Source organism: Brachionichthys hirsutus, chromosome 8 (genome assembly GCF_040956055.1).
Source record: "Brachionichthys hirsutus isolate HB-005 chromosome 8, CSIRO-AGI_Bhir_v1, whole genome shotgun sequence".
Lineage (NCBI taxonomy): Eukaryota > Metazoa > Chordata > Actinopteri > Lophiiformes > Brachionichthyidae > Brachionichthys > Brachionichthys hirsutus.
The window spans coordinates 9,582,488-9,607,235 of NC_090904.1; the positions used below are offsets into that span (position 1 = coordinate 9,582,488).

Below are 24,748 nucleotides of genomic sequence, written 5' to 3' on the forward strand. Positions count from 1 at the left end.
AATAAAACCAGCATTGCATTATTTCAACGTTTCCACATCGATGCGATTGTGAGAGTTTCTAATACAATATTTTAATCTAAATTTGGAACATATGCAATAAGACTCTATAGTTTGCCTACAGCGCGAAGGTTTCTTTGTGATTTGTCGCCATCTAGTGGTAATATGATCATGTCCATCTCCACCCACAGCTGATTCAGCCTGATATCTTGTTCTGATCTCCTCCGACTCACCTCACCAAACTGTTAGCATGGCTGTAGACCGGCACCTTTATTCCAACCCATCCAATCACCCCTACAAGAGCGTGTGGGTTCTCATCCATCCATACTGTACATTCCACTAGAGCACACCGTACATTTTTAGATTTAAAGATCATTTTCACCACTAGACATGATATTTAAAAAAAATCAAAATAAAAAGAACCTGCAGCGTTCTGTGGCCCGATGAGCAGACCGGCCCTAAAACAGGTGAGCTTCACAATCTGGCGTGGTTTAAAAGGAGAGGGAGCCAATCACGGCTGATTGCAGCAGCACCTGCATGCGTACAGGTGTCTGGCTGCTGAGGTGGGCGTGGCTGCAGGGGTGTGGACAAATATGGTACCAGACAAAAATGAAGGAGAGCAAACATTAAAATTAAACTCCTAAGACTCCAAATGATGTCAGATGAAAAGTCCGATGTGCCTGATGAAGTTCTGAAACTCAAGAATTAATTTAGTATCTGTCAGGATCTGTATTTAGGGTCCGATGATTAGAAAATGGACCTGAACGCAACATGGAACGCGTCACACCCGTTACCGTAAAACACGTCGTAAACTGGCAACCGATTTTCCAGCTCAGATTAGCGGTACGCAGAACCTCTGAAGTGTAGTTGTCCCGATCGCAGCGGTTTACGGTACGGACCGGCCGTGACTGTCCCGACACCGACAGCGACACCGACGCTCCACAACCATGGGAGCCGTCCTGGGGGCCTTCTCCTTCGCCAGCTGGGTAGGTTCCGACAGTGTGGGACTATTTGACTGACAATCACACTGTTATAAAGTAAAAGAACCAGCTCTGTCATGTGATAAGGATCATGTAATAACGCGTTATCGGTTGAATTCCTACCCCTCCCTCTGTCCGTTGGACTTTCGGACACAGAAGGCTATACTCGAGTTAACGATTCGAATTATTATTTATCATATCATGTTTTTATTATTATTATTATTATTATTATTATAGATACTCGAGAACCGAACTTAATGGAAGAAATGCTGCGTTTTAACAATTCATACTTTTACTCATCTCTCGGCAGAGATAGTGCACAACTTAAACCTTCTCAATTCATGAACGGAATTAATTGTTTAATTCGGCGACCACGTGACCCAATTATCCTGCGTGAAGATCAGCAGACAGAACTGAACCCACGCTGCAAAGCACAGCGCGTTAACCGGAGCGTGTAGTTGATCTGCCTGACGTCATTAACTGGATTAAATCCTCTTATTTAAATCATGTCCACAGATACTCGCATGTGATGCGTGTATCTGTGGCACGTATCCACGCAAGACGAGAGAACAGAGCAGCATGTTCGGTAGAAAGCGGATCCAATCGAATTCAATAGTCTGGGCTCAGAGGGACGCAGGCTTAATGACAGACAGCACAAATACTAACCGGATTATTATTATAATTTATTAATATTATTTTGCCCAAAAATATTCAGAACGATATTCTAGAGCTTCTTTCTGAGGGCGATAAGGGCCCGGAAATAACAGCACGATATTTCGGGGGAATTTTGGCGACAACGATATGATGCAATATTTTTTAATAAACTATTCAGAATACAATTGTACACAATAAGTGTCGTAACTTTATTTATCAGTATAAAACGCACATATTGCATCTTAAATTGTTCACTAGAAACATCAGTTCGGCTGTTAAGTTAAGGGAATCAATAGAGGCCGATTCACTCTCCTGCTGATCAAATGAAATAAAGGCCATGGTTGCCTCGATTTCTACGCTGATGATCAAATTTCCTGAATATGTTTTGGTTGAAGTCAGGACAAAGTTTTGTCAGGTTGGTCATCTGCTGCCTGCTTTCTGTGGGGCACACGTTACCATGGTGACTCCAGCCTGTCCTGGAGGGGTATTATCCTGTTTACTTCCAGGCCTCCTTATCGCCTTACTCCTCTCAGGTGTGGCATAAGGAGGTCAAGGAGCTCCTCCTTGGTTCACCCTTTAGTCAAACGTTTAGCAGAGGATATACCGGTACAGAGCATCTGCATGGCAGCAACGGTATTTATCTCCGCTCTTCGGACTTTAAATTATAATCTGAATACGGGACATTAACATATTTATACCGGGTTAAAGAATTAGGTGGCCTTTTCAGGAGCCTGCAGGAAACAAACTTTATTTTTTAGCTCATAGAAGATGTTCTTTTTCCTTCAGGCGCCATGCCTGTGCAGCGGCGCGACCTGTCTGATGTGTAGCTGCTGTCCGAGCACCAGGAACTCTACGGTGACCAGAATCATCTACGCGGTCATCTTGCTGCTGGGGACCATCGTGTCCTGCATTATGCTGTCCCCTGGCATCGGACAACAGCTGAAACGCGTAGGATTGGGCCTTTTGGAAGTACTTGTACTTCACGATTCAGCTCATGCGCATGGATGCTTTATGAAATGAAAACACGACTTCCTGTGTCTCGCTGTAGATCCCGGGGTTCTGTGAGTACGGCGCCAGCTCCTCTTTCCCTGGCATGCAGGTCGACGTCAACTGTGACATGTTTGTGGGCTACAAGGCCGTGTACCGTGTCTGCTTCGGCATGAGCATGTGGTTCCTTGGATTTTCCCTTCTCCTGATTAATGTCAAGAACAGCCGAGAACCGCGGGCCGCCATCCACAACGGGTAAGCAGGAACGCAAAATGTGTTGCCTTCGTTCAACTGGGCTGATACAGAACGCTTGAGAGGTGGGGGTGGAATCGTCCACAGATTCAGCACCTCTCTGTTAATGTTTGTGCCATTTGTTTTCAGATTCTGGTTCTTTAAGCTTGCGGCCTTGGCGGCAGTGATGACTGGCGCCTTTTACATTCCAGATAGGTCTTTTACCTACAGTAAGACCATCATATTATGAACTTGGACTCTGTGACACTGTCTCAGAAACAGCTGAGTGGCCCGGATCTCTCTTTTTGCAGCATGGTTCATCGTGGGCTCTGCCGGAGCGTTCTTTTTCATTCTGATCCAGCTGGTGCTGCTGGTGGATTTTGCCCACTCTTGGAATGAATCCTGGCTGGAAAGGCTGGAGACTGGTAACTCCAAGCTCTGGTATGCAGGTCAGTAACACAGTTAACAGACATGTCGAGATGTTCATTGGGTGTGCGTTATTTATATTTACCTTTGTCTGTCTGCCTTTAGCTTTGCTCGGGGTCACAATCCTCAACTACGTCCTGTCATTTATTGCTGTCGTGCTGTGCTTCGTTTTCTACACCACGCCTGATGGGTGCCTCGTCAACAAGTCCTTCATCAGCGTCAACGTGTTGCTCTGCACGGTGGCTTCTGCTGTCTCCGTGCTGCATAAAGTGCAGGTAAGTGCAAGCGTCGTACTTTAGACTGTCTTCATCATCGTATAACTTTAACACAGAGCTGTAGTTTCTATTCTGACTACATTGTCTGTGTGTTTTGGACCCCAGGATTCTCAGCCACGCTCCGGGCTTCTGCAGTCCTCCATCATCACCCTCTATACCATGTTTCTGACCTGGTCTGCCATGACCAATGAGCCTGGTGAGAATGTTTGCCGATGGCTTAACTACTACTACTGTACTTTCTTCTTGTCCCGTGAGGAGTCACCACAGCAAATCGACCGTCTCCACTTCACCCTGTCCTCTTCCTCAGACCGAGAATGCAACCCCAGCCTGCTGAGCATCTTCCAGCAGATTGCAGCCCCCACACTGACCCCTCTGCAAATAGAGAATGAGACAGCTGTGGTGATCCTTGGCACAGAGGAGCCTGTCCAGATGTCCCCGTACTTGCAGTGGTGGGACGCCCAGAGCGTTGTTGGGCTCGCCATATTCATTCTGTGCATCCTGTACTCTAGGTAAGATTGCATTCCCTGGATAGGCAGTCAAACTTCTGACTTTCTGTTAACAGTGGAGAATCTTATTTCTTAATGTCATCTACAAGGTCTCGAAACATTCACGTGGAAATAATGTTGGCATCTTGATTCTTTAATTAATTTGTTCTTCTGGGCTAATTGAATTGTTCTGGACCATCCACGAAGGAAACGGTTTTGTCACAGGACCTACATTTTGCAGCTCAGCATACTAGTTTGTGTCTGTTCTGCTGCTTGTGATCATAATGGTTGACCTTCATCTGCTAGCTGCTGCTTCATTGTCGAGAATGCGAATGAGACATGCTCATAAATGATTTGGAAAAAAGCCCACTTTTCATGTTGTCTGGCTTACTTCCTTCTGCTGAGACAGATCTAGTCATAAGACCAGAAGCTTGGCGGTTTCCACTTCAGACGCATCATCAAACGGAATTCTGCTTTGCGCGAAAGAGCCCCTCTGTGCGAGGAATGGCTGGGCATGCTCTTTGACCTCGAAAATATTGGTCAAAACTGGCATTGCCATTAAATAGAACTGTGAAGACGCCTAAAGTGGACAACCAGGGCGACAATAGTTTTGTACCCCCTCAGCAGGATTTGCTAGTAAATGGACATACAGTTAACCCCGACATCCGTTTGCCTTCAGCATCCGTTCCTCCAGCACCAGTCAGGTGAACAAGCTGACCATGGCCTCCAAAGACTCGGTCATCCTGGCTGAAGGTGGCAGCAGCGCCGACCTCTCCGAGGAGTCGACCGGTCCCAGGCGGGCAGAGGACAATGAGAGAGACATGGTTCAATACAGCTACTCCTTCTTCCACTTCATGCTCTTCCTGGCCTCACTTTACATCATGATGACCCTCACAAACTGGTACAGGTCAGTCCCCCCCGGCCCCCCACCCACCCAGCCTTGCACTGTTGGACTGGCTCTGGCTAGACTAAGACCTAGTCATGGTTTTTAGATGTCTTTTAGGGTTTTGGTGAACAATCCTTTAGTTGTTTATTTTAAGCATTGACAGGTATTTACTGAATTCAATTCATTTTTATTTCTATTGCACTAGATCATAACAGAAAGTTATCTCAAGGACCTTTCCAGGTAGAGCAAGGAAAGACGTGCAGGTAAAGATAGAACCCAACTAGTCCCAGATGAGCTAGTATTTTGGCGACAGGGACAAGGAGAAACTTCTCTTTAACAGGCAGAAACCTTGAGCGGAACCCAAGCCTCATAGCGAGCGGCCATCTGCCTTGACCAATTGAGTTGGGAAAGAGAGAGAGACAATGATAGGGATAATCTATCCAGTTGATCATAATATGTTGAGGAAGCTGCTGATGAAGCGACTGATTACGGAGCTGCTATACAGGAAAAACTAAAACGACAGAGCGCTAATTCTAGCAGTGAAGGGAGCTGTTGGACAGTCACAGGTCCAGATTCTGAGACAGAAAGAGGGACAATAGAAGAAGAGAAAACACACAACTACGGAAAGAAAAGATGTTCGTCAGGTTTCCCCGGGAGTCTAGGCCAATTATAGCATAGCTCTCTGATGGATTATTGTTCAATGCTGAAGCCCGTTACTGAAATTATATCTGCCATTATATTTTATTGTTTATTTCAGACCATCTTTCATTTTTATGAACAGATAAATGTTTCTTGTATTTTGTGCCTAACAGCCCTGACGCTGACTACACCATAACTAGCAAATGGCCAGCTGTGTGGGTGAAGATCACGTCGAGCTGGGTGTGCTTGGCCCTCTACATCTGGACCTTGGTGGCGCCCATGATCCTCACCAACCGAGACTTCAGCTGATCAACAAATCCATCTCTGACTTTCGCGTCTTTCATTTTTATGTACGTTGACCATATTGCCTTCATACGACTTACTTACAATCGATATTTTCAAGTACGTTTAAAGTATTCAAAGTTTTAAAATAATAATATGTGGCCGTGCTTCCGAGGTGCCATGGCTAGAGCTGGGGCGGTTTCATTTATTGCTGGCGTACGTGGTTCAGTGTTCAGGCTTAACTTGGTATTATTTCTTGAAACCCAACGGAACTGCAAAGAGGAATGCAAGAGGAGAAAGAACAATTTTGTACTTGGGTAGTACTATAATACTCGGAACAACATGCACAAGAGAGAATCATGCGCTGTCTTATGTCATTATATACACTGTAAAACTTCAGAAGTCCTTGCTATGATCCGGTTCAATTTATGGTTAAACTTAATTAGCTATGCTGCTTCAAATTAAAACCCTCCTTGCGTTTCAGTGGGCAGAAACCTCGGATTTTATTAACAAGACTCGGATTTTGACGATTTTTAAGCAGTTGCCAAAAATTTACCAAGTTTCCCAGATGCAATGAGGATATACTGTAATCCATGCTCCCTGGTTGGTAAAACACATCCAGCTTCCCTGTATTTCAACACCAGGAGGGGGGGGGGGGGGGGGGGGGGAGATATACTGTATATAATATAAAATACCAGAAGAAAAAAAATCAGTACGCAGCAGCAGCTTATTAGCTGACCCGCAAAGACAATCGTGTTTTCTACTGAAGCCAGAAAAAGAAAATAAAACACACATTTAAATCAGACACGTGCTTTATATTTTATTTTACTTGAATATGGTTGTTTTAGAATTTTCAATATATGAAATATACACAGTAACAAGCACTGATAGTTTGCTGCTATGCGTTCTAATACTTGCCTTACATGTCTGTGAAACGATTAAAATTTCAACACACGAATAGCAAACTAAACCTGTGAAACATTCCTTCAATGTTACTCAAAGTCACCTCGAGTTTCTGCCAAATGTTTATGGACCCAAAGGTTCAGTGTAAAGAGTTACCATAGTGACAGAAATGCTTTGAACTCATAGACGTAATCTAATATTAAAGCTGATATGGGTGATGATTGTATTTTTTTCTGTGTATCATTGTAAGACTGCAAAAAGTATTGAAATACTGTATATTTATTGTGAACAAAAGAATGTCACTGTTTTTAAATCCCCCAAAAATATTGTTTTATATGATATTTCAATATTTATGTGTTAAATATACAGTATATATGCGTCTGCAGTTACTTTTCAGGCTGATTGAAAGTCTGCTTTGGCTCAGTTTTCATTTCAGAGGCTATTTCTTCAAAGATCACATTTAAATAGAGTTTTTTTAATCTGGGGGAAAAAACACAGATTTAGATTATTACAGAATTTGGTACTGGAATGTGAATTAAAATTCTTTGAACTACAATTTGAAGACAGATGTAAGCACTGCTGCTATGATTTGTCTGTGTATGACGTTTGGTGGTTTTCTGTAACTGCACACCGAACGCCTTGCTTAAATAATCTTTGCAAATACTGTAAAAGAATAAATGCAATTTAGAACCAACTGTGTTTTCATCCACCTTCAGCTTCTCATCATCCCGACACCAGATTTAGAATATTACTTGCATCCAGATCCAAGTTTGCGTGCATGAGCTATGTTGTTCCTGCAGGTTCTAAAGAACTGCGCCTCTTTGTTCTTTAATTCATTAATTGTCATTGAAAAAAAATATTTTTCTCAGGTTTTTGTTGAGAACTGATGATTTTGGTGTAAACTGCCTCTGTTCAACAGCGAATAACTCTAGAACACAAAAAGGTATAGAACACACTTTTTTTTCTGCTGAAAGAAGAGACTTTACTCTCTCATGTTCTCATGTTTGGTGTTTACACAGTCATTGTACACAATATTCTGTGGGTCTTGAATAATCTGTCAATGAGGGGAAACGGCTAGTACTGAGAGGATGGCTGCACTAAGCATGGCTGGCATTGAAGGAGTTAAGTGCAGAACCACGTGCAGTATTCACCATTCCATTCATACTCCTATTTATAAGTTTACTAATGTCGGCTGTGTACTGCATAATAGTTTTACTTTTATGTGTATGCATCTTATTTAAATCATTGTGCATTAAGTGTTACTATCTGAGCCGTTTTGTTCATATGAGCACCTGAGGTTTGTATTTTCACAAAAGATCTATCTATCTATGCCCGATTTTTGCAAAATTACGAAAGTAATTTTGAAAAGGGGAAGTCCCAGAGACCTAGAAGACAATTTGATGGGGGGAAAAAAATCTGAGTGACAAAAATCAGCTTGAAGAGAAAGTCAAAGACTTCACTGTTGAAATACTGATCGTTTCTGATTTCAATGTCAAGTAAAAAAAAAACAGTTTTTTTAATTACTGTACACATAAAAAAAAATGTCCAAACAGGCTCATGAGGGTAATTGATACTAAAATTATTTTTATTGGACTCTTCATAAGAAAAGCAAGACACAAAAGGCAACAACAACAATGATTTAGAGTAACTTACACAAAGATAAAACACACTTGTAAATAAAGAAAATAATTAAATAGAAAAACAAGTTCATTTAATAAATAGATTCACAAAAAGAGAAAAGACAAGCAGAAAAAAAGAGAGGAAGAAAAAAAAGAAAGAAAATAGATCACATAATATCCTGTGCAGGATACTGTGGTAGTGGAAACACGTAACCGTTGACAGTTTACACCTAACCCTATTCGAGAGGAAATATTCAGTGGTTGTTCTTCCTAAAGCTACATTTACACAGCATGTACCTCTTCAGGTACTTCCTGAAGGTCTCATCTCGTACGCCGTAGATAATTGGACTGATGGATCGCGGCAGGATGTGCACGATAATATAGACAACAAACTTGGAGTCTGAGTAACTGAGCAGAGACCATCGCAACACAGCATCCTGTAACAGTGGCCTAACATATGTGGCCATGCACAGCAGCACCTGGAAGCCATGGAGGAGGATGGTGTTTCTGGCCTTCCTACTGTCTTTGTTAGCTGCTCTTGCAGTGAACAGAATCCTGAAGTATGTGTAAATGATAGCGAGCCAAACAACGACGAGAAACAGAGAGTGAATGATGTTCCTCTTCTTGACGAGGACGGGGTTTGGGAAGACGTTTGCTTTGTAGCAAAGTATCGTGGAAAGTAAGAAGTCCAGAGGCTGCGTTGCCAAGGTGACGAACAGATCAGGAACAACCACAGACATGCTCGTCACCCAGATCAGACCAATCAGCATCAGTGTTTTCTTGATGGTGCAGATCCGACTGTGGCGAAGAGGTAAGCATACGGCGATGTAGCACTCTATAGCCATGCACGCCACATTAAGAGGCGTGTTCTCTGTGGCGAACATAGTGATCAGGACGAGGATGCAGCAGATGGAGAAACTGATTTTGTAGACGGTGGAGCTGATGAAGAAGAGGATTACAGTCAGCATCACGTGGATCGTGTCGTTAACAACCAGGTGGATGAAGAGCATATATCGTGGATTCAGGTAGAAGATCTGTGGATCCACAGAACAGAGAAAAGTCAAAAGTCTTTATCTTCATGGATTAAAGAAATTATCCTTTTTGAAGGAACAAGTTCCACTTTCTAGTTTGCCGCCTCAGAGGTGTTAGATGAGAATAAAATGTGTGCAGACTAGTTTGTGTTGTTCTTGTTCTTTTTTTTTTAATTCACCATTTCTTGTACTTGTGCGGAGCCTACTTAATTTCATTGCATCACTGTGTGAAATGACAATAATAATAATTCTATTATATTCTAGGTGTTAGATGAGAATAAAATGTGTGCAGACTGATCATGCCAGTTGAATTCTGCCTCCTGCTGGAAGCTCGTCATCCAGATGTTTATCATTTCTGACAACACAGCAACTGAAGTAGAATCAGACCTGGTTTTTGCTGAAGACAAGAATGAAGCTCACATTGATCAATGTGATTGAGAGCCCGAGAAACACAACCAGAAGATTCTTGGTCAAAACTTTGGAGAAAGCTTCTGGAGACCGACCAGGAAATTTGGGAATGGCTGCAGTCGTGTTCATGTCTGCAGCATAAAGGAAAAGAAAATATACTGGATATTATACAATATACAGCAGTTACAATAATAATTATCAATCATACATATAGTTGTGTGTTAAACTTTTAAATGTCTTTTGAATTGAATAGTTTAATTATGTTAATTATCATTATTAGTTATTAAAACAATAAAGTCATATCAAAGTATTTTCTTCATTCATGTTCAGGGGCAGAATCACTGCCCCCTATACTGACAGAATAATGAAATGAAATACTTTAATTAATCATTATCTTTCCGACACACGGTGAAATCACGTTTTCACCCGAGAACAACAGGCCGCTTGAAACAACCACCACACACTAATACGTGCATCAAAGGGCCCTAGCACACGGAGAGGGAGTAGGGTGAAGGCGCCGCCATGATCGGCGCACCTGGAGGCCGTTAGCGGGGACGGTGCCTTGCTCAAGGTGCTCTGGAGGCAGCCCACTCCACATTCCGCCCGGGCTGGGACTCAAACTGGGGAAGCGGCGGACTTCTCCACTTCCCTTCCCAACCCACTGAGCCACTGCCGCTGCAGCAAAGATCCTGAGGACATATCTGAACCACAGCTGCTCTCAGGTATCAGGTGAGTTATATCAGAGACACCGCATGACTCGTCACTCGTCTCTGATCTCATCTCTGCTTCAATCCATCAATATTTTCTCACATGCATGAAACATCTGAGTGCATCTTATTGAAGATTACAGCCTTGTGATCAGAGACATTCAACATAATTTAAAGAAACACCATAGTAAGCAGCACACGGTGGAGGGTGAGACCCTTAGTATGAGCTGCATTATAAAATGACTGTTAGAGATTAAAAAGATACCCAGGATAAGAACTCCCTCATATCGAGACACAATAAGGCAGAAGATCAGAAATCGCTAGAAGAAAACCAGCGTTAGGCAGCCTAAATATGAAAATACTCAGAAGAGGACCTCGTCTGTTTAACAGAAATCCCTCAAAGGAAGAGAAACCCTTTAAAGATGATGGCCACCTCGCCTCTACATCTAGCTGATAGGATGATTAAACCAGGAAGAGTTTCAGGATGTAGCCAGGACCCAGTGAGGAAGGAACTATTTCTGGATTCAAGCTTGCATCAAGTCAGAAACACAGCAGTGGGAATGTAGAAGGGAAACGATGAGTTCACGTTTCATCACACAATGTCACAAAAACTTAAACCGGACTAAACACAGCATCATGTGACTGAATACGCACAAATGACTATTGATTCATTCTAAAATAAACTATGATTTACTATTTATACTATTTAATATTTAAAAAACCATCAAAATAAAGACATTTCCTCACAGGTAAAGAAGAACTCACCTCAGACGGACGGTCAGAGCACAGATCTGAAAGGTAAAGGACAGATTTCATTGGCTGGCGGAGACGTGAGACTGAAGAGATTAGTGTGAAATAAGACACTAATCCACCTTTAACTTGAAGTAGTTTGAACTCTAACAATGACGAGACAGAGAAATGCATTCCTACGTTTCAACAAAGAAACAGAAACAGTCGAGAGACATCCAGACATCATTGAGACACAGGTGAGGAACACGTATGAAGCAGAAGCTGGTGTAGCGTGAAGTCTGTGCAGGTATGACAGGAGGCGGTGCTCACCTGAGTTGCAGTGCTTACCCATCAGGGTGTGGGTGCGTCTCTTTATACCCCTGTGCTGAACACGCAACCAATCAGAGGCCAGTCTGTGTGCTCAGGTGTTCATCACTCTATGTCATGTTGTCAAGATGAGGCAGCTGATACTGGGACCCGGATCAGTACCGGCACTCATTGGGTCACTTTTTACTGCGATTCTTTTTCTTAGTAAGAAAACAAAATTAAACCCTAAATATGATTGACAGAACAGGTGATGACTACTACTACTACTACTAATACTACACTACTACTACTGTTCTTTCGGCTTGTCCCGTGAAGGGTTGCCACAGCAAATCAACCTTCTCCACTTCACCCTGTCCTTTGCATCGTCCTCCCCAACACCAGCCCCTCTCATGTCCTCTCTCACTACGTCCATGTATCTTCTCCTGGGTCGACCTCTAGCCCTGTTCCCTGGCAGTTCCATCCTCAGCATCCTTCTACCGATATAGTCCCTGTCTCTCCTCTGGACACGTCCAAACCATCAAAGTCTGTCCTCTCTGACCTTGTCTCCAAAATATCTAACCTTCACTGTCCCTCTTATTGTCTCATTTCTAATCCTATCCAACCTGGTCACTCCCAAGGAGAACCTCAGCATCTTCATCTCCGCCACTTCCAGCTCCGCCTCCTGTCTTTTCCTCAGAGCCACTGTCTCTCAGCCGTCCATCATGGCTGGCCTCACCACTGTCTTGTAGACCTTCCCCTTCATCCTCGCTGACACTCTCCTATCACAAAGCACACCTGATACTTTCCTCCTGCACATGTTTCCTTTTGGATGCTTTTTGTGGTTTACAGTTCAGCGTTGAACACAATAATCCAGGACATTTTATCTTTTAAACTCCATCACCTTTGTCTATCCACCTCCATCTGCACCTGGATTAAGGACTTCCTGTCTGACCGCAAACAAAATGTCCGACTTGGCTCCCACCTCTGCCCCACCGTCACACTGAACACTGGCTCCCCACAAGGATGTGTACTGAGTCCGCTCCTGTACTCTCTGTACACTCATGACTGTTCGCCAACCCATCTCTGCAACGCCATCATCAAATTCGCTGATGACACCACAGTGGTCGGGCTCATCTCAGGTGGAGATGAGTCGGACTGCAGACATGAGTTTGGTAAACCGGTAGCGTGGTGGTCGGTGAACAACCATTCCCTGAACACCACAAAAACAAAGGAACTCATCGTGGACTTCCGGAAACACACCACAGATCATCAAAGGGGGGCTGCGTTGAGACAGACCTCTGTACATGTATCTGGGGTGAGAACATGCTTCATGGAGAAGTGCATGAAGGTCCATACTTTTTTTTTGACGAAACCTTTGGTGGCCAGTGTCTTGCATTAGTCGGACACGGAAGAAGACAAGTGTATCTACAAATACTACTGTTTGCAGTTGTATGTTTGTATTTAAGTTTTATTTTGCTGTAAATTCAGTGTGTTGATGAAGGTGGTGAAATGTTTTGATGCATTGTCCCAGAGGCCAAAGATATCATCCAGGTGACATCATCACGGTGGGGGGTGTTTGTTGTCGGCAACCTGCGGTTAATGTTTTTTGTTGATCTTTCCTTGAGTAAACTTTGGGGGGGCCTCCTGACATCTCCAGTAATCCTCAGTGAGTTTAGAACTCAGCAGGGCTCTCATTGGACCCCATCAGTAAAGGTCAGGCACTCTGGGGCTGTTTGTTGTGCAGCATCGTCTGTCTGCAGGGAGTTGTAGCTTGAGGCAATCTGTAATTAGACAGGTCGTCTGGAGACGTGATATTTCATCGGTGTCGTGTAATTACGCAGAGGAAGAACAACAGGTGATCAGCAGGGACATTTAGGCGACAAGGCGGTTCACGTTGTTCTTAAAGTTTTGAACTAAAAGCTGTTGCATCATTCAAACTACAAAGAGGTTTCTGGCATGACTTCAGCTGCTTTCATTGCTTTATCAATATCATTCATCGTCCTGTCACATCTATTGAGCAAAAAAGAAAAATGAAAAAATAAATTCAATAGTTAAATGTATCCAGTGATTTCTACTAATAATGAATATTTTCCATTTCGCTTCAACAGGTTTAGGTTATTTTTCATTTAACTGAGAAGATACGTGCATCTAGCCCATCAAGTGCAGCGGCACATGACCTTCATGTCTAAGTAAAAACAAGGCCCCTTTTTATTATTATTATTATTAAATGTGCTTTTTTTGTGCGGTACAGTTCGTATGTGTAAAGAATGCTGATATGAGATTTTTAAGATAACCCGTTAACTCAAACTCACCGCACGTCACTGCTCTTCAGCCAATCAGCTTCCTGACGTCAGAATCTAATGCGGGTCTGGTCTGTCCGTCTGAGATCATTCTCAGATTACGGTTTATTAAAAATGTTCATTTAAAATGTTATGGCCTTTCCTAAAGCTATTCTAGATTTGGTTGAGGAACAAATGTGTGACATCGTCACCCTGAGAAACTTCAGCAATGAAGTATCAGCGAAACAAATATAAGTGGGGGAAAAGCGTTTTATTTCCTTATCTGACCATTATACAGGGATTCATCAGAAAAGTACAAACGCTATTATAAAATATACAAAAACATACATTCAGATACGGAGATTTGTACGTTTGTGTTTACAAACAACTGCAACAGTGACCTGCTTAGATGGGCACTCATTTGCATACAGTAGCCAGGGAGGCCTCTGATTCGCTGCTGATCCACTGGACTCATGACAGACTGATGACATCACTAATTGCTTCAGGACAAGATTAATAGACAGCTTTAAGTTTTATATACAGCAACACACATTAAAGGAACGTTTCAGCCTGAAATGTCAATCCAGTCATGTCCATCCTGATGAAGGTGAAATTTATCACAGAAAAAAGATGTAGTTGTATTCTCGCAAACACCTGAAGAAGATTTTGGTAGGTCTGAACTGAGGGACCAATGAGTATTATGGGATGGGCCGTTGCACTCATCTTGCTGTCCAAACAGTAGTTTCAGCAGACGTCTTCTTCAGGTGTTCAGGAGCTGCGGCTGCTTCACTGTGAAGATCCAGGGAAGTCGGAGGACTAACAAACCTTCCTTTCCCAGTTGAGAAGATGATTACTGGTGGGTCTGGATTGTTCATGAACTGCCTCTCGGAGTAAACTAAAAATTCAAGTCGCACTTTAAACTTCCCTTTCCTATTGGTCAGTCCTGCAGACCAGTCATGACTGAATGATCGTCCTGCTGGCAGTGGTAGAAACTCATCTAAGGAAAAAAGCTGCTATAAATAACAAGTACAAACAGCATCAATGGAAAGAGTCTGTATACAGGTTTAAAAAACGTTCATATATGGAGCTGTTTGTCTTATAAACGCTGATTCGATGGGAGTACTTCATTTACATAGGTTATTGTCAAGAGTAATAATGAGCGAAAGCTTTCTTTGTTTTTGTCCATTGGTTGACAGATTTCTTTCTCCTCTTCCTCCTCCTCTTCCTCATCAATCTGTTGTTCCTTTGCAGCATCCTGTTGACTTGCATCACTTCCTGGACAGAAGCTGGTTCTCCAGCTGCTCCAGACGAGCCGTCATCCCGGCCAGTTTACTGCTGATTAAGGACGAATAATGGCACCGGCAGAAACGCTATTCTTCCTCGTTTATTCAAACACTTTTAATGTGAGTGGATTTTTATTTATTTATTTATTATTTGTATTCATTAATTAAAAAGAAAACAACTCTTCTTGCAGGTTGCATCTTTTACAGCCGTGTTTTCTGTGTGAACCAGCACTCATAGCAGTTAGCAGCATGTGGCAGTTTACTTTGAGACGCGGAGCGTTATTAAGCCGACAATCCCAAAATGAGACAAATATTTTTTAACTCTACACCCTTCCTTTCGGTTGCTTGGTACTCGTCACTATTCACCAGGTGAATGGCACCGGTGACCTTTCCCTTCCACACACCTTATGTTTCCTGTTTGAACTTTGACTGTCGTAAATATAAATGCACGTCTGTTTGCAGGATATGTTTCTGGGTGAGCTGCTCCAGGCTGCTCATGGTGGCCTGCTGGAACTCCACCAGGTTCTCACAGGCACACGGATCCTTCAGCTCAATCTCACCCTGGCTCTCCTCTGCAGAGAGAAACAGCAGACATTATGGGATGCAGGTTCGCATGATGCATAGATTCTGTTATCTTCAGTATCCAGATGTTTACATCTCGGTCGGAGGTTTTTGTTGTACTCTGTTGTTCCCTCTGATATAACATCCAGGGAGGAATGATTGGTGTGTTTCCTAAAGTCGCCAGCAGATAGAGCCAAAGAGAAATAATGATCTCAGCCTATGAGAACAAAGGCTTTTAAAAACTGAGGATAATGTTTCTTTTTTTTTTAAATCAAACTCTAGAAAATGAAACGAAATTTAAATGTTAAAAAGGCTGAAGATTTAGGCGTATTAACTACCTCCAGGTTGTCACCCGCCTACCATGATGGAGGTCTATGCTGGATGAGAGACAAGAACTCTGGAGTTGGCCAGGTTCTTGGCTCTAGAGAAATGACTCTGCCTTTGATAGATGACATGTTTGAGTGTCTGAGCCAGTCGTACCTGGGCAGACATTGAGTTTGAGGTTCCCAGCGATGGTGTTAATGGCGGTAAAGTCGGTGGTGTAGTAGAAATGTTTCTCCACAGGATCGGATGCGATCTCACGAAGTTCATCCTCCACGGCTTTTCCAACGCCAACAGCGTACATGGTGATACCTGAGCACAGAAACGCTGAACCTTAATCTACGGGGAAACAGGCAACAACGGGTCATGAAGATGTCACAGCGCTGTAAACTGAAACTGTTTGGCTGGCACGACGGAAGTTGACCGTCATGGAGAAAAAGACTCTCTTTACTCTTCCCACCATCACTGACATTTTAAAATCTTAATTGTTCTTGGCTCCTGTTCTTCGTCCTAGATCATCACATGGAACTCCTCATCGTTGAGTAAGAGGCAGCTACGGACTTTTTGAGTCTCAAGTCATGAATATGGAGTCAAAGTCCGGTCCAGTTATGTCACAAGTCCTCAGCGCGACATGATCCAGCGTGAGCTGCACATCCGAGTCTCACCAGCTTCTTTAGTCCTCTTTGCGAACTCCGTGATGTCGTCCTGCGACCGTCCGTCTGTGAACACCAGTCCAATTCGGGGAATGTTGCGGTTGGCAGGACGAGCACCCTCGGCCTCCGAGAAGCTGTTCTCCACCATGTGTTTGAGGGCCAGGCCCGTCATGGTGCCTTTCTCCATGTACTTAATCTACAAGAGCAGAGGACCGGTTCAGAGTGCTGTGATGGAGGTAGGCCAAAGATCAGCCGCCGTGTGTTACCTTCATAACCGCAGCTTTAATCTCGTCAGCAGTGTGGTACATGTTGAGAGGGAACTCCGTCCTGACTCGGCTGGAATACTGGACCAGACCGACTCTGGTGCCGTGAACAGACACGTCCAGAGAGTCCACAACCTAGAGCAGAGCAGAATGTGAGTGTTATTCATCTGCTTCTCTGCTGGATTGTTGTTGTTTATAAATCACTTCCCGTGCCTCAAACAAAACAGTTTAAATGTTGTTGAATCCGCCGAGTCCTGCTCACTGTGAACAGTAAACGGTCATAGTGCTAATAACATCTGCAGTCTCTTCGTTCTGATTCTCCAAAGATGTTAAATTATTTTTTCCAGTGCTTAGATGATTTTGGTATAGTATTTTACTGGTTCAGATGAAACATTTCTAATAAACAGGCAACATGCTCACCTGGTTAACAAACTTTTTAACCAGCTCAAAATTTTGGGAACGGACGCTTTTGGAGCCGTCGATCAAAAGAATCAGGTCGATGTTCGAAGACTTGCAAGCTGAAAGACAAAAACAGGCTGAAGGGGGGGGGGGGGGGTCATGAGGGACCCGACGTGAACATCCATCCTGGGCGATCCCATCGAGTTCTCTCGATATATGTATATTCAAAGTCTCGTTCAGCTACCAACATTTGGCACTGAGAGGTTTAACTTGGTGGTACCATATATTTCAATCGGTGCCCTTAAAAGGTGTCGTGAGTAAAATGGTCCGATCACAGATCCCTGTGGCACACCTTTGTGAGTTTTGTTTTTTTCACTAGATGTTCTCTGTTGCCCTCACAGAACTACGTCTGAAAGCTTTTGCCTGGTGGTTTCTTCGGGTCACAGATCTTAGGGTCAGTTGCTGAACCGTTTTAGCAGAGTCCGGCTCTATTTCTAGACCCCCAGAACGAGTGGCCGATTGCTTCTAAATATTCAGATAAATTGGAAAGACCTCCTGAACATTTTGCTCTCAGCCTCTCTGGTGACTCTGACGGGAACAAAGGATGTCTTGTAGTCATGTGTCGGCGCAGCAGTCAGTAAATCGTGATGGGATGATACGTGAGACTGCTCGGATCTCCATCTGGAGATGCTGTGTGAAAAATACTGGCAGATGCTTTCAGCCTCAGCAGAGCAGAGTCCCTTTAGAGAGCCCAGCCGGCTGCTCCCAGACACAACTGAGCTGCTTTTACCATCAACACTGGCCTTTTATTTCACCTCCTGGCAACAATCCTCACTCTATTCCCAGTCCTATTCTCACTCACTTCTGGAGATTGTGCTCCTTTGTGAGGCTAATCTAATCCCATCATCATAGATCTTTTAGGACATCTTCCGGGAAGGCCCGTTCCGTATTCTTTTAGATTCACAGGCAAAATAGTGAATTGCATTCTTTGTGCTCGTCTCATCAGGAGCGGCGGTTCTTATCTGGTCTTATCATAAAGTTGGTCCATCTGTGTCGTGACCAGAGAAAACAGGAGGAGAGTTGTGGTGTTGATTTCTTTCTTTAACAATCAGTCATTTAGCATTCCTTTTTTTCCTTCTGCAGACTCATCTCAAACATTCTACGGTTTGACCGGATTGCTGTACCGGATCTCCGTCGACTTACTGCCGCAGCTTCTGCCATCGTTCTGCAGGAGTTGCCCCTCCGGACAGACGCAAGAATAGGATCCTGGAGTGCTGACACACTGGAACTCACAACCATGTTCCACTGTGTTACACAGATCTATGTCTGCAAATCAACACAGATTATATACAGATTAATGTATAATAATAAAAATGATATACAGATTAATGTATAATAATAAAAATGATATACAGATTAATACAATATATAATAATACAGGTGTGTAAGATGACTCTAGTGGTGAAGAAGATGAAGAGGACTAAGGCAGGGCAGAGGACAAAGTGGTGGAGGCTACAGAACGAAGACTTGTGTGGCTTTCATTGAAGAGGTGAGACAGGCTCTGGGTGGGCAAGAGAGGCTTCCAGAAGACTTGAATACAACAGCTAAGGTGATCAGGGAGACGGGTAGGAGAGTACTGGGTGTGTCTTCTGAAAGGAAAGGAGATAAGGAGACCTGGTGGTAGAACCAGGAAGTGCAGAAATATGCAGGAAACGACGTTTTCTAAGAAGTCGAAGAAGAAAAAAAGACAGGAGGCGGAGGAGCTAGAAGTGGTAGAGATGAAGATGCTGAGGTTTTCCTTGGATTAAATGAGACAATAAGAGGGACAGTGAAGGTTAGACATTGTGGAGATAAGGTCAGAGAGAACAGACTTTGATGGTTTGGACACGTCCAGAGGAGAGACGGGGACTATATCGGTAGAAGGATGCTGAGGATGGACCTGCCAGGGAACAGGGCTAGAGGTCGACCCAGGAGAAGATACATGGACGTAGTGAGAGAGGACATGAGAGTGGCTGGTGTTGGGGAGGACAATGCAAAGGACAGGGTGAAGTGGAGAAGGTTGATTTGCTGTGGCAACCCCTCACGGGACAAGTAGAGTAAGTAGCAGCAGTAGATAATACAGAGGCGGTGCAGTGGATAGTGCTGTTGCCTTACAGCAAGAAGGTTCCGGGTTCGATTGCTATCTGTGTAAAGTTTATATGTTGTTGGATGGATGGATGAAACCTTTTCTCAAAAGAAACAAATAAAATGTGTGTTTGATGACTAGAGATTTAAGGAGGATATGAAGTGTCCACTAACTGGTGCAGGTCCTCTTGTCGTAGTTCAGTCTGAATCCTTTGTTGCAGTCGCAGCTGAAGACGCCAGGAGCTCCGATACAGATTTGCTCACAGTCGTGTTTCCCCTCGGCACAAAGGTCGATGGCTAAGCAAGGAAGAAGACGACGAAGCAATGACACACCATGACGGACATCTCTGAGGCCAAGCAAAAGTCCTGATTTATACCCATGTGAAGTAAATATTGAATTAAAACATGCTCAAACTACTTGTTCAATCTTGCAAATGCATAAGGATTTCATTGCCAGTGAATGTGTGTGTGTGTGTGTGTGTGTAGAGCAGTGGATGTGTGTTAGTGTCTGACTAACGTGAGCAGGTCTTCTTGTCTTTGTTCAGTCTGAATCCTTTGCTGCAGTCGCAGCTGAAGACGCCAGGAGCTCCGATACAGGTTTGTTCACAGTCGTGTTTCCCCTCGGCACAAAGGTCGATGGCTGAATGAGATGCATACAAGTTAGTGTCTCTTTAATCTGATAACTGGAATAACAAGAACACATTGGTGAAGATCAGCTCAATAGACAACCAGTAGAGGGCAGCACTGCGCCACCGTAGCATGTAGTCTGCCTTGTCAACAGAAGAAGAAATAGAGCCACCATCTGTCTGCAATGTTGTTGTCATTATCACAGTGACTGACTCGTCACATGTAAACACCGAACCTACCAAATTGAACGAGTAAAGGATCTTCTTTCATCAGGATAACAAAATGTGTTCCGACCGGTTATTGGCCATTGAAGAGGCAGAATCATCGGTTTTCAACAAAAACCTGAGAAAATGAGCTTTTTGTGCAGAGAGACATTTCTAGCAGATCGCTGACTTTGACTCTAATATTGTTTTGTTTTAATTCAAATAAATTACATTTTATTTATGTTAGATTCATCTGCCACACCCTTGAACACACCCGTCCAACCCGTTTGTCCGCTCATGAACAGATGAGGTGTTTCTATAGCAACAGCCACAAACATGTAGCCTGTAGCTCAACCTGTGACGACTGCCTTGGAAGAAACCCAAGCTGAAATTGGTTAGAGTTAGCAAGGCAGGCTTCACCCTGGACGGTCGCCAGTTGATCGCAGGGCCACGCGAAAGGCCCAAGGGGCGTACCTGACAGCGCCATCCGTCTCACTGAAACATGGAGGCCGCAGACATCGTGGTCGACTTACCCTGGCAGGTCTTTCCATCACCCATCAGCTGGTATCCCTCGTTGCAGCGGCAGTGGTAGCCATTCAGCACGCTCACACACACGTGGTCGCAGCTGTGGTTCCCAAATGAACAGTAGTCGATCACTGAGGGGAAACGAGCAGCACACCATCAGCAGTGACATCACGGATCACGTCTGTCCCAGCAGGGCTCTGACCCCCCCCCCCCCCCCCCAAACCAGTATTATTATTTGTTACAATCCCTGTTTTATCACACTTTGTGTGGCACTAACTTGAGCAGGACTTCTTGTCGTCGTTCAGTTCGAATCCTTTGTTGCAGTCGCACCTGAAGGAACCAGGCGAGGCGGCGCAGGTTTGTTCACAGTCGTGTTTGCCCTCAGAGCACAGATCAATGGCTGAAACACAGATTCATCGCTTCAGCTTTGGATTCGGAAATCAATTCACCTTTTACCCCCCCCCCCCCCCCCCCCACCACCCCTCCAGGATCTGTCACACCTGAGGGATGTCACCCGATCCCTGAATCTGGACACGGCTGCTCTCAGACGGGACCGTGTGACACAAGTGTGGTTTTGTTATGCGTTTGGTTACCTGCGCAGGTTTTCCCGTCGCCGTTCAGCGTGAATCCGGGCAGACAGAGGCAGTGGTAGGAGCCGGGGGAACTTTCACAAATGTGTTCACAGCCATGTTCCGACTCCAGGCAGAGATCCACACCTGCAGCAGGAGATCAGCATCAGAATCCAGTCCGGAGTTCCTTTTGATTTGGTCTAATTTGATAAAAGCCTAAAGTGTTTTATGTATTTTAATAACATGTTGACCGTTTCATATTTATTTCCCATCTCCCCCTAAACCAGGAATAATTTCCAGTCCATGGACATGCTGGGAAGCATTTAGCTCTTCAGGAATTAAAGGAAACTGTTTTAGATTCTTGGAGGTTCAGACCAACATATTCAGTGTTTTAATTACAGATGGACCTCATGTCGGTCCAGATGAAGCCAGCAGAGGCCCGGCCGTATCTGGACTCGTCCTCCGTTCAAAGTTCTGAAGCGTTCTGTCCCCTTTTCAGACGGTCATTCCACTAAACGGGGAGGTGAAACCCAGGAGGAGTGACTCAAGGTCAGATATTTTAGGAGCTTTTATCTGTATTTAATGACTTCTGGGGAGAGTGAGGTTTAAACATGATGACAAACATCATTTTATAGCTGAGCCAAACGGAGTCAAAGTCAGCCACAAACCAAATGTTACTTGATCTTCGCTGTGGAGGACATACTTCTCCTAACAGCCCCTTTAATGGGCACCTCACCACCTTTTAAGACCCCGCTGTGACTGAAAGACTCTTTTGGCAAATCTGATGATGAAAATACCAACTGTTAGATTTTCACAGACAGTGAGGTTATTTCCTGTCTAGCAGTCTAACCACAGAGCTTGTCCTGGAACTGAAGTCCAAACTGGTGAATGAGATCGAAGGACTCCACCAGAAAGACGTGGTCTTCAAAGGGCGAAGAGGCCATGGCCCTGAGCGACGTCATATCGGCCCTGGCCACACCCACAGCAAAGATCTCGATGCCTTTCTCTCTGGCCTCGGCTGCCCCCTCCGCCACGCGGTCCTGAGGGCGTCCGTCTGTAACGATCACAGCCACGTTGGGGACCTGAGGGACCAGAACATACGTCAGGTAGGGAGGACAACGGGGCGGGGTCAAATTCAGAGAGACTTGGAGAAGAAGTGTTCAGTCGAAAATGTTAGGAATCATCTGTGTAAATGTTAAATAATATTCTGAACCGAGGGAGCCAGGAGCAACCAGACTCCGCCCTACACCTGCGCTCACCTGCGGCAAGTCCGGTAGGGGAAGCGCCATGCTAGCTGGATGCTAACGACTGGCAATTCATGCTGGCGCCACTGAATACACGCGTGGATTACCTCCATGTTTAATCAAAGACGTTTCATGAAGGGCATCTGAAGAAGACTCCAGGCAAGCCGGTCCTCCTTACCTTCGGTCTGTCCCCCTCCTCTGCGGTAAACGCCACGTTCATCACGTATCTGATGGCGAGTCCAGTCATGGTGCCCTGAGCGAGGGGAATGATCTGGTTGATGCCGTTCACCATGGTGTCCAGCTTGGCGTGGGTCCTCAGGGAGAATTCGCTGCGGACCTGAAGACCGGAGGACAAACCAGGACACTGAAACAGGAACCCAAAAGAACTCGAAAGAAGAAGCGCTTCCTCAAACCATCAAAGGTCTCATCAACATTAGCTAATATAAGCATTCAGCACAGAATCCTTCCTGGTTTTTAGCTCTGGTGGTCCTTTGCAGGTTCTTTGCATGCAATCATGTACAAAAAGAACAATCATCTTTGCATTGAGCGTGAACGCAGCATAAGAAACGTTTGGCCTTTGAGATTATGACACTGCTAGGCCTACTTGAAGTTTAGCAACATGATCTGAATATTAATGACCGTCCCTACAGCACCTGGCTGGAGTACTGGACCACGCCCACTCTGGTGGCGTTCAGCCCGATGTCCAAAGTGTTCACGATGTCGATCATGAACTTCCTCATGGTCTCGAACTCGTGTGGTCTGACGCTGCGGGAGCCGTCGATGAGGAAGACCAGATCCACCGGACCGGACTTACATTTCTGTTCTGGACCTGTGGGGGAGACGGGGGGGGGGGGGGACAGCTTCATCTAGGACCCTGAAACTGGCTTTTGTTTGTTTCTAAAAGAGGAGAGAACTGAGAGGAGGACACAACCTACAAAATAAATATTCACTTATTGATATATCGGAGTTTATCGTACATTTATTCTTAAATACGTGACTTGTTTAGTTCTCAGAATCCAACGTCTGATTCTGGTTCCTCGCTTATCTGGTAACCTCGTTACGCCTTCTAACTCATATTTAACATTTTATTTTGTACTGAAATGACAGGAAATATTTCACAATGTGAAACTTTTCCTGGCTGAAACGGGCCTCTAGACTAGAGCAGCATGAACTCTTCATCATGCGTTAATTCACAGATTCATCCTTGACCAGCCGCTGGTTAGAAATGTGAACAGCGGTTTTAGGAAACTAACATTTATATTTGTGCCCAATGAGCTGGCGTGGTGATGAAGAGTGATGAAGTATAACTCCTATAATCCCGCTGGTACTTCTACCCGGTGGTTTTCTGCCTCCATAAATCAGCCACCATCCTCAGCCTTAACTTTCACCTCCTCTTCCTCCTGAACTCTCAGCGGCTGTTTTTGTCTTTAAGGTCTCATCTCCATGTTGAAACATCATCTGGGCCTCAGAAAAAAAGAGGCCGGTTTTCACCTCACTAATGCTTTTATTCCATAAACAACAAATATACTTTACATCATGGCTGTGGAATGAAAGTGATTTTTAATCGTTTCAGCACCAAAAGAAAGCGCCGTTAATCATTTTTGAAACGTTTGCCGAAAGGGATTCAAAAGGAAGGGGGAAAAAAAGCTCTTCATATTTCTGTGTTCAGCTGATTCTCTCAGCCTATCAGAGAGGAGGAGGCGTGACTGACCCGCTTTCGGCCTGCCGCTGGCGACGACGGCCAGTGTCAACAGGAAGAAGGCACACAGTCCTCTGGGGCGTCTCATCTTCATCCTGATGATAGCGATCTAGCAGACGAGTTGCTCAAAGCTGAACCTCACTGGAACCGGATCAGACTATGAAAGGGGGAGAGATAGTGGGTGAGACGGAGGGGAGGCAAGGAGAAACTGCCCTACAATCACTTATTGAGATTATTATTATTTAATAATATTAATGTTTTGTTGCTGAGGGAGGAGTTCGTGCTTCAACTGCTGCTGGACACGCCCACGTCCGTTCCCGTAACAACCACAAACAGCTTCCTCGGCTGTCGTCCGTCAGGACGTTCACCTTCCATCAACTCACAGGTGGCGAGGGGGCGTGGCCTGCTGGCTGGTCCAGATAGCAGAGAGAACTGGAGCTCAGCTTGCCGCTT

The 24,748-nt window shown here is 44.5% G+C and overlaps 3 protein-coding genes across 3 annotated transcripts; 1 reads left to right on the forward strand and 2 right to left on the reverse strand.

Moving 5' to 3' along the window:
• The first annotated feature begins 944 nt into the window (after positions 1 to 944).
• Positions 945 to 5,869, forward strand: si:ch73-267c23.10 (serine incorporator 3). Its single transcript, XM_068742332.1, has 10 exons — positions 945 to 983; positions 2,418 to 2,579; positions 2,680 to 2,873; positions 3,000 to 3,079; positions 3,161 to 3,298; positions 3,381 to 3,550; positions 3,656 to 3,746; positions 3,858 to 4,059; positions 4,715 to 4,942; positions 5,734 to 5,869. The coding sequence occupies exons 1-10, from the start codon at positions 945 to 947 to the stop codon at positions 5,867 to 5,869; spliced, it is 1,440 nt and encodes a 479-aa protein (XP_068598433.1).
• A 2,749-nt stretch (positions 5,870 to 8,618) lies between these two features.
• Positions 8,619 to 9,932, reverse strand: or90a1 (odorant receptor, family 90, subfamily A, member 1). The gene is made up of 2 exons (XM_068742108.1): positions 9,783 to 9,932; positions 8,619 to 9,398 (listed from the first exon to the last, which is right to left on the reverse strand). Exons 1-2 carry the CDS (start codon positions 9,930 to 9,932, stop codon positions 8,619 to 8,621), a joined length of 930 nt encoding a protein of 309 aa, XP_068598209.1.
• Positions 9,933 to 15,092: 5,160 nt separating this feature from the next.
• matn4 (matrilin 4) lies at positions 15,093 to 24,389 on the reverse strand. Its single transcript, XM_068741989.1, has 15 exons — positions 24,308 to 24,389; positions 23,250 to 23,425; positions 22,775 to 22,933; positions 22,203 to 22,434; positions 21,377 to 21,499; positions 21,061 to 21,183; positions 20,792 to 20,914; positions 19,603 to 19,725; positions 18,508 to 18,630; positions 17,326 to 17,423; positions 16,909 to 17,040; positions 16,655 to 16,838; positions 16,149 to 16,301; positions 15,575 to 15,679; positions 15,093 to 15,151 (listed from the first exon to the last, which is right to left on the reverse strand). Exons 1-15 carry the CDS (start codon positions 24,387 to 24,389, stop codon positions 15,093 to 15,095), a joined length of 1,995 nt encoding a protein of 664 aa, XP_068598090.1.
• Positions 24,390 to 24,748: the final 359 nt, after the last annotated feature.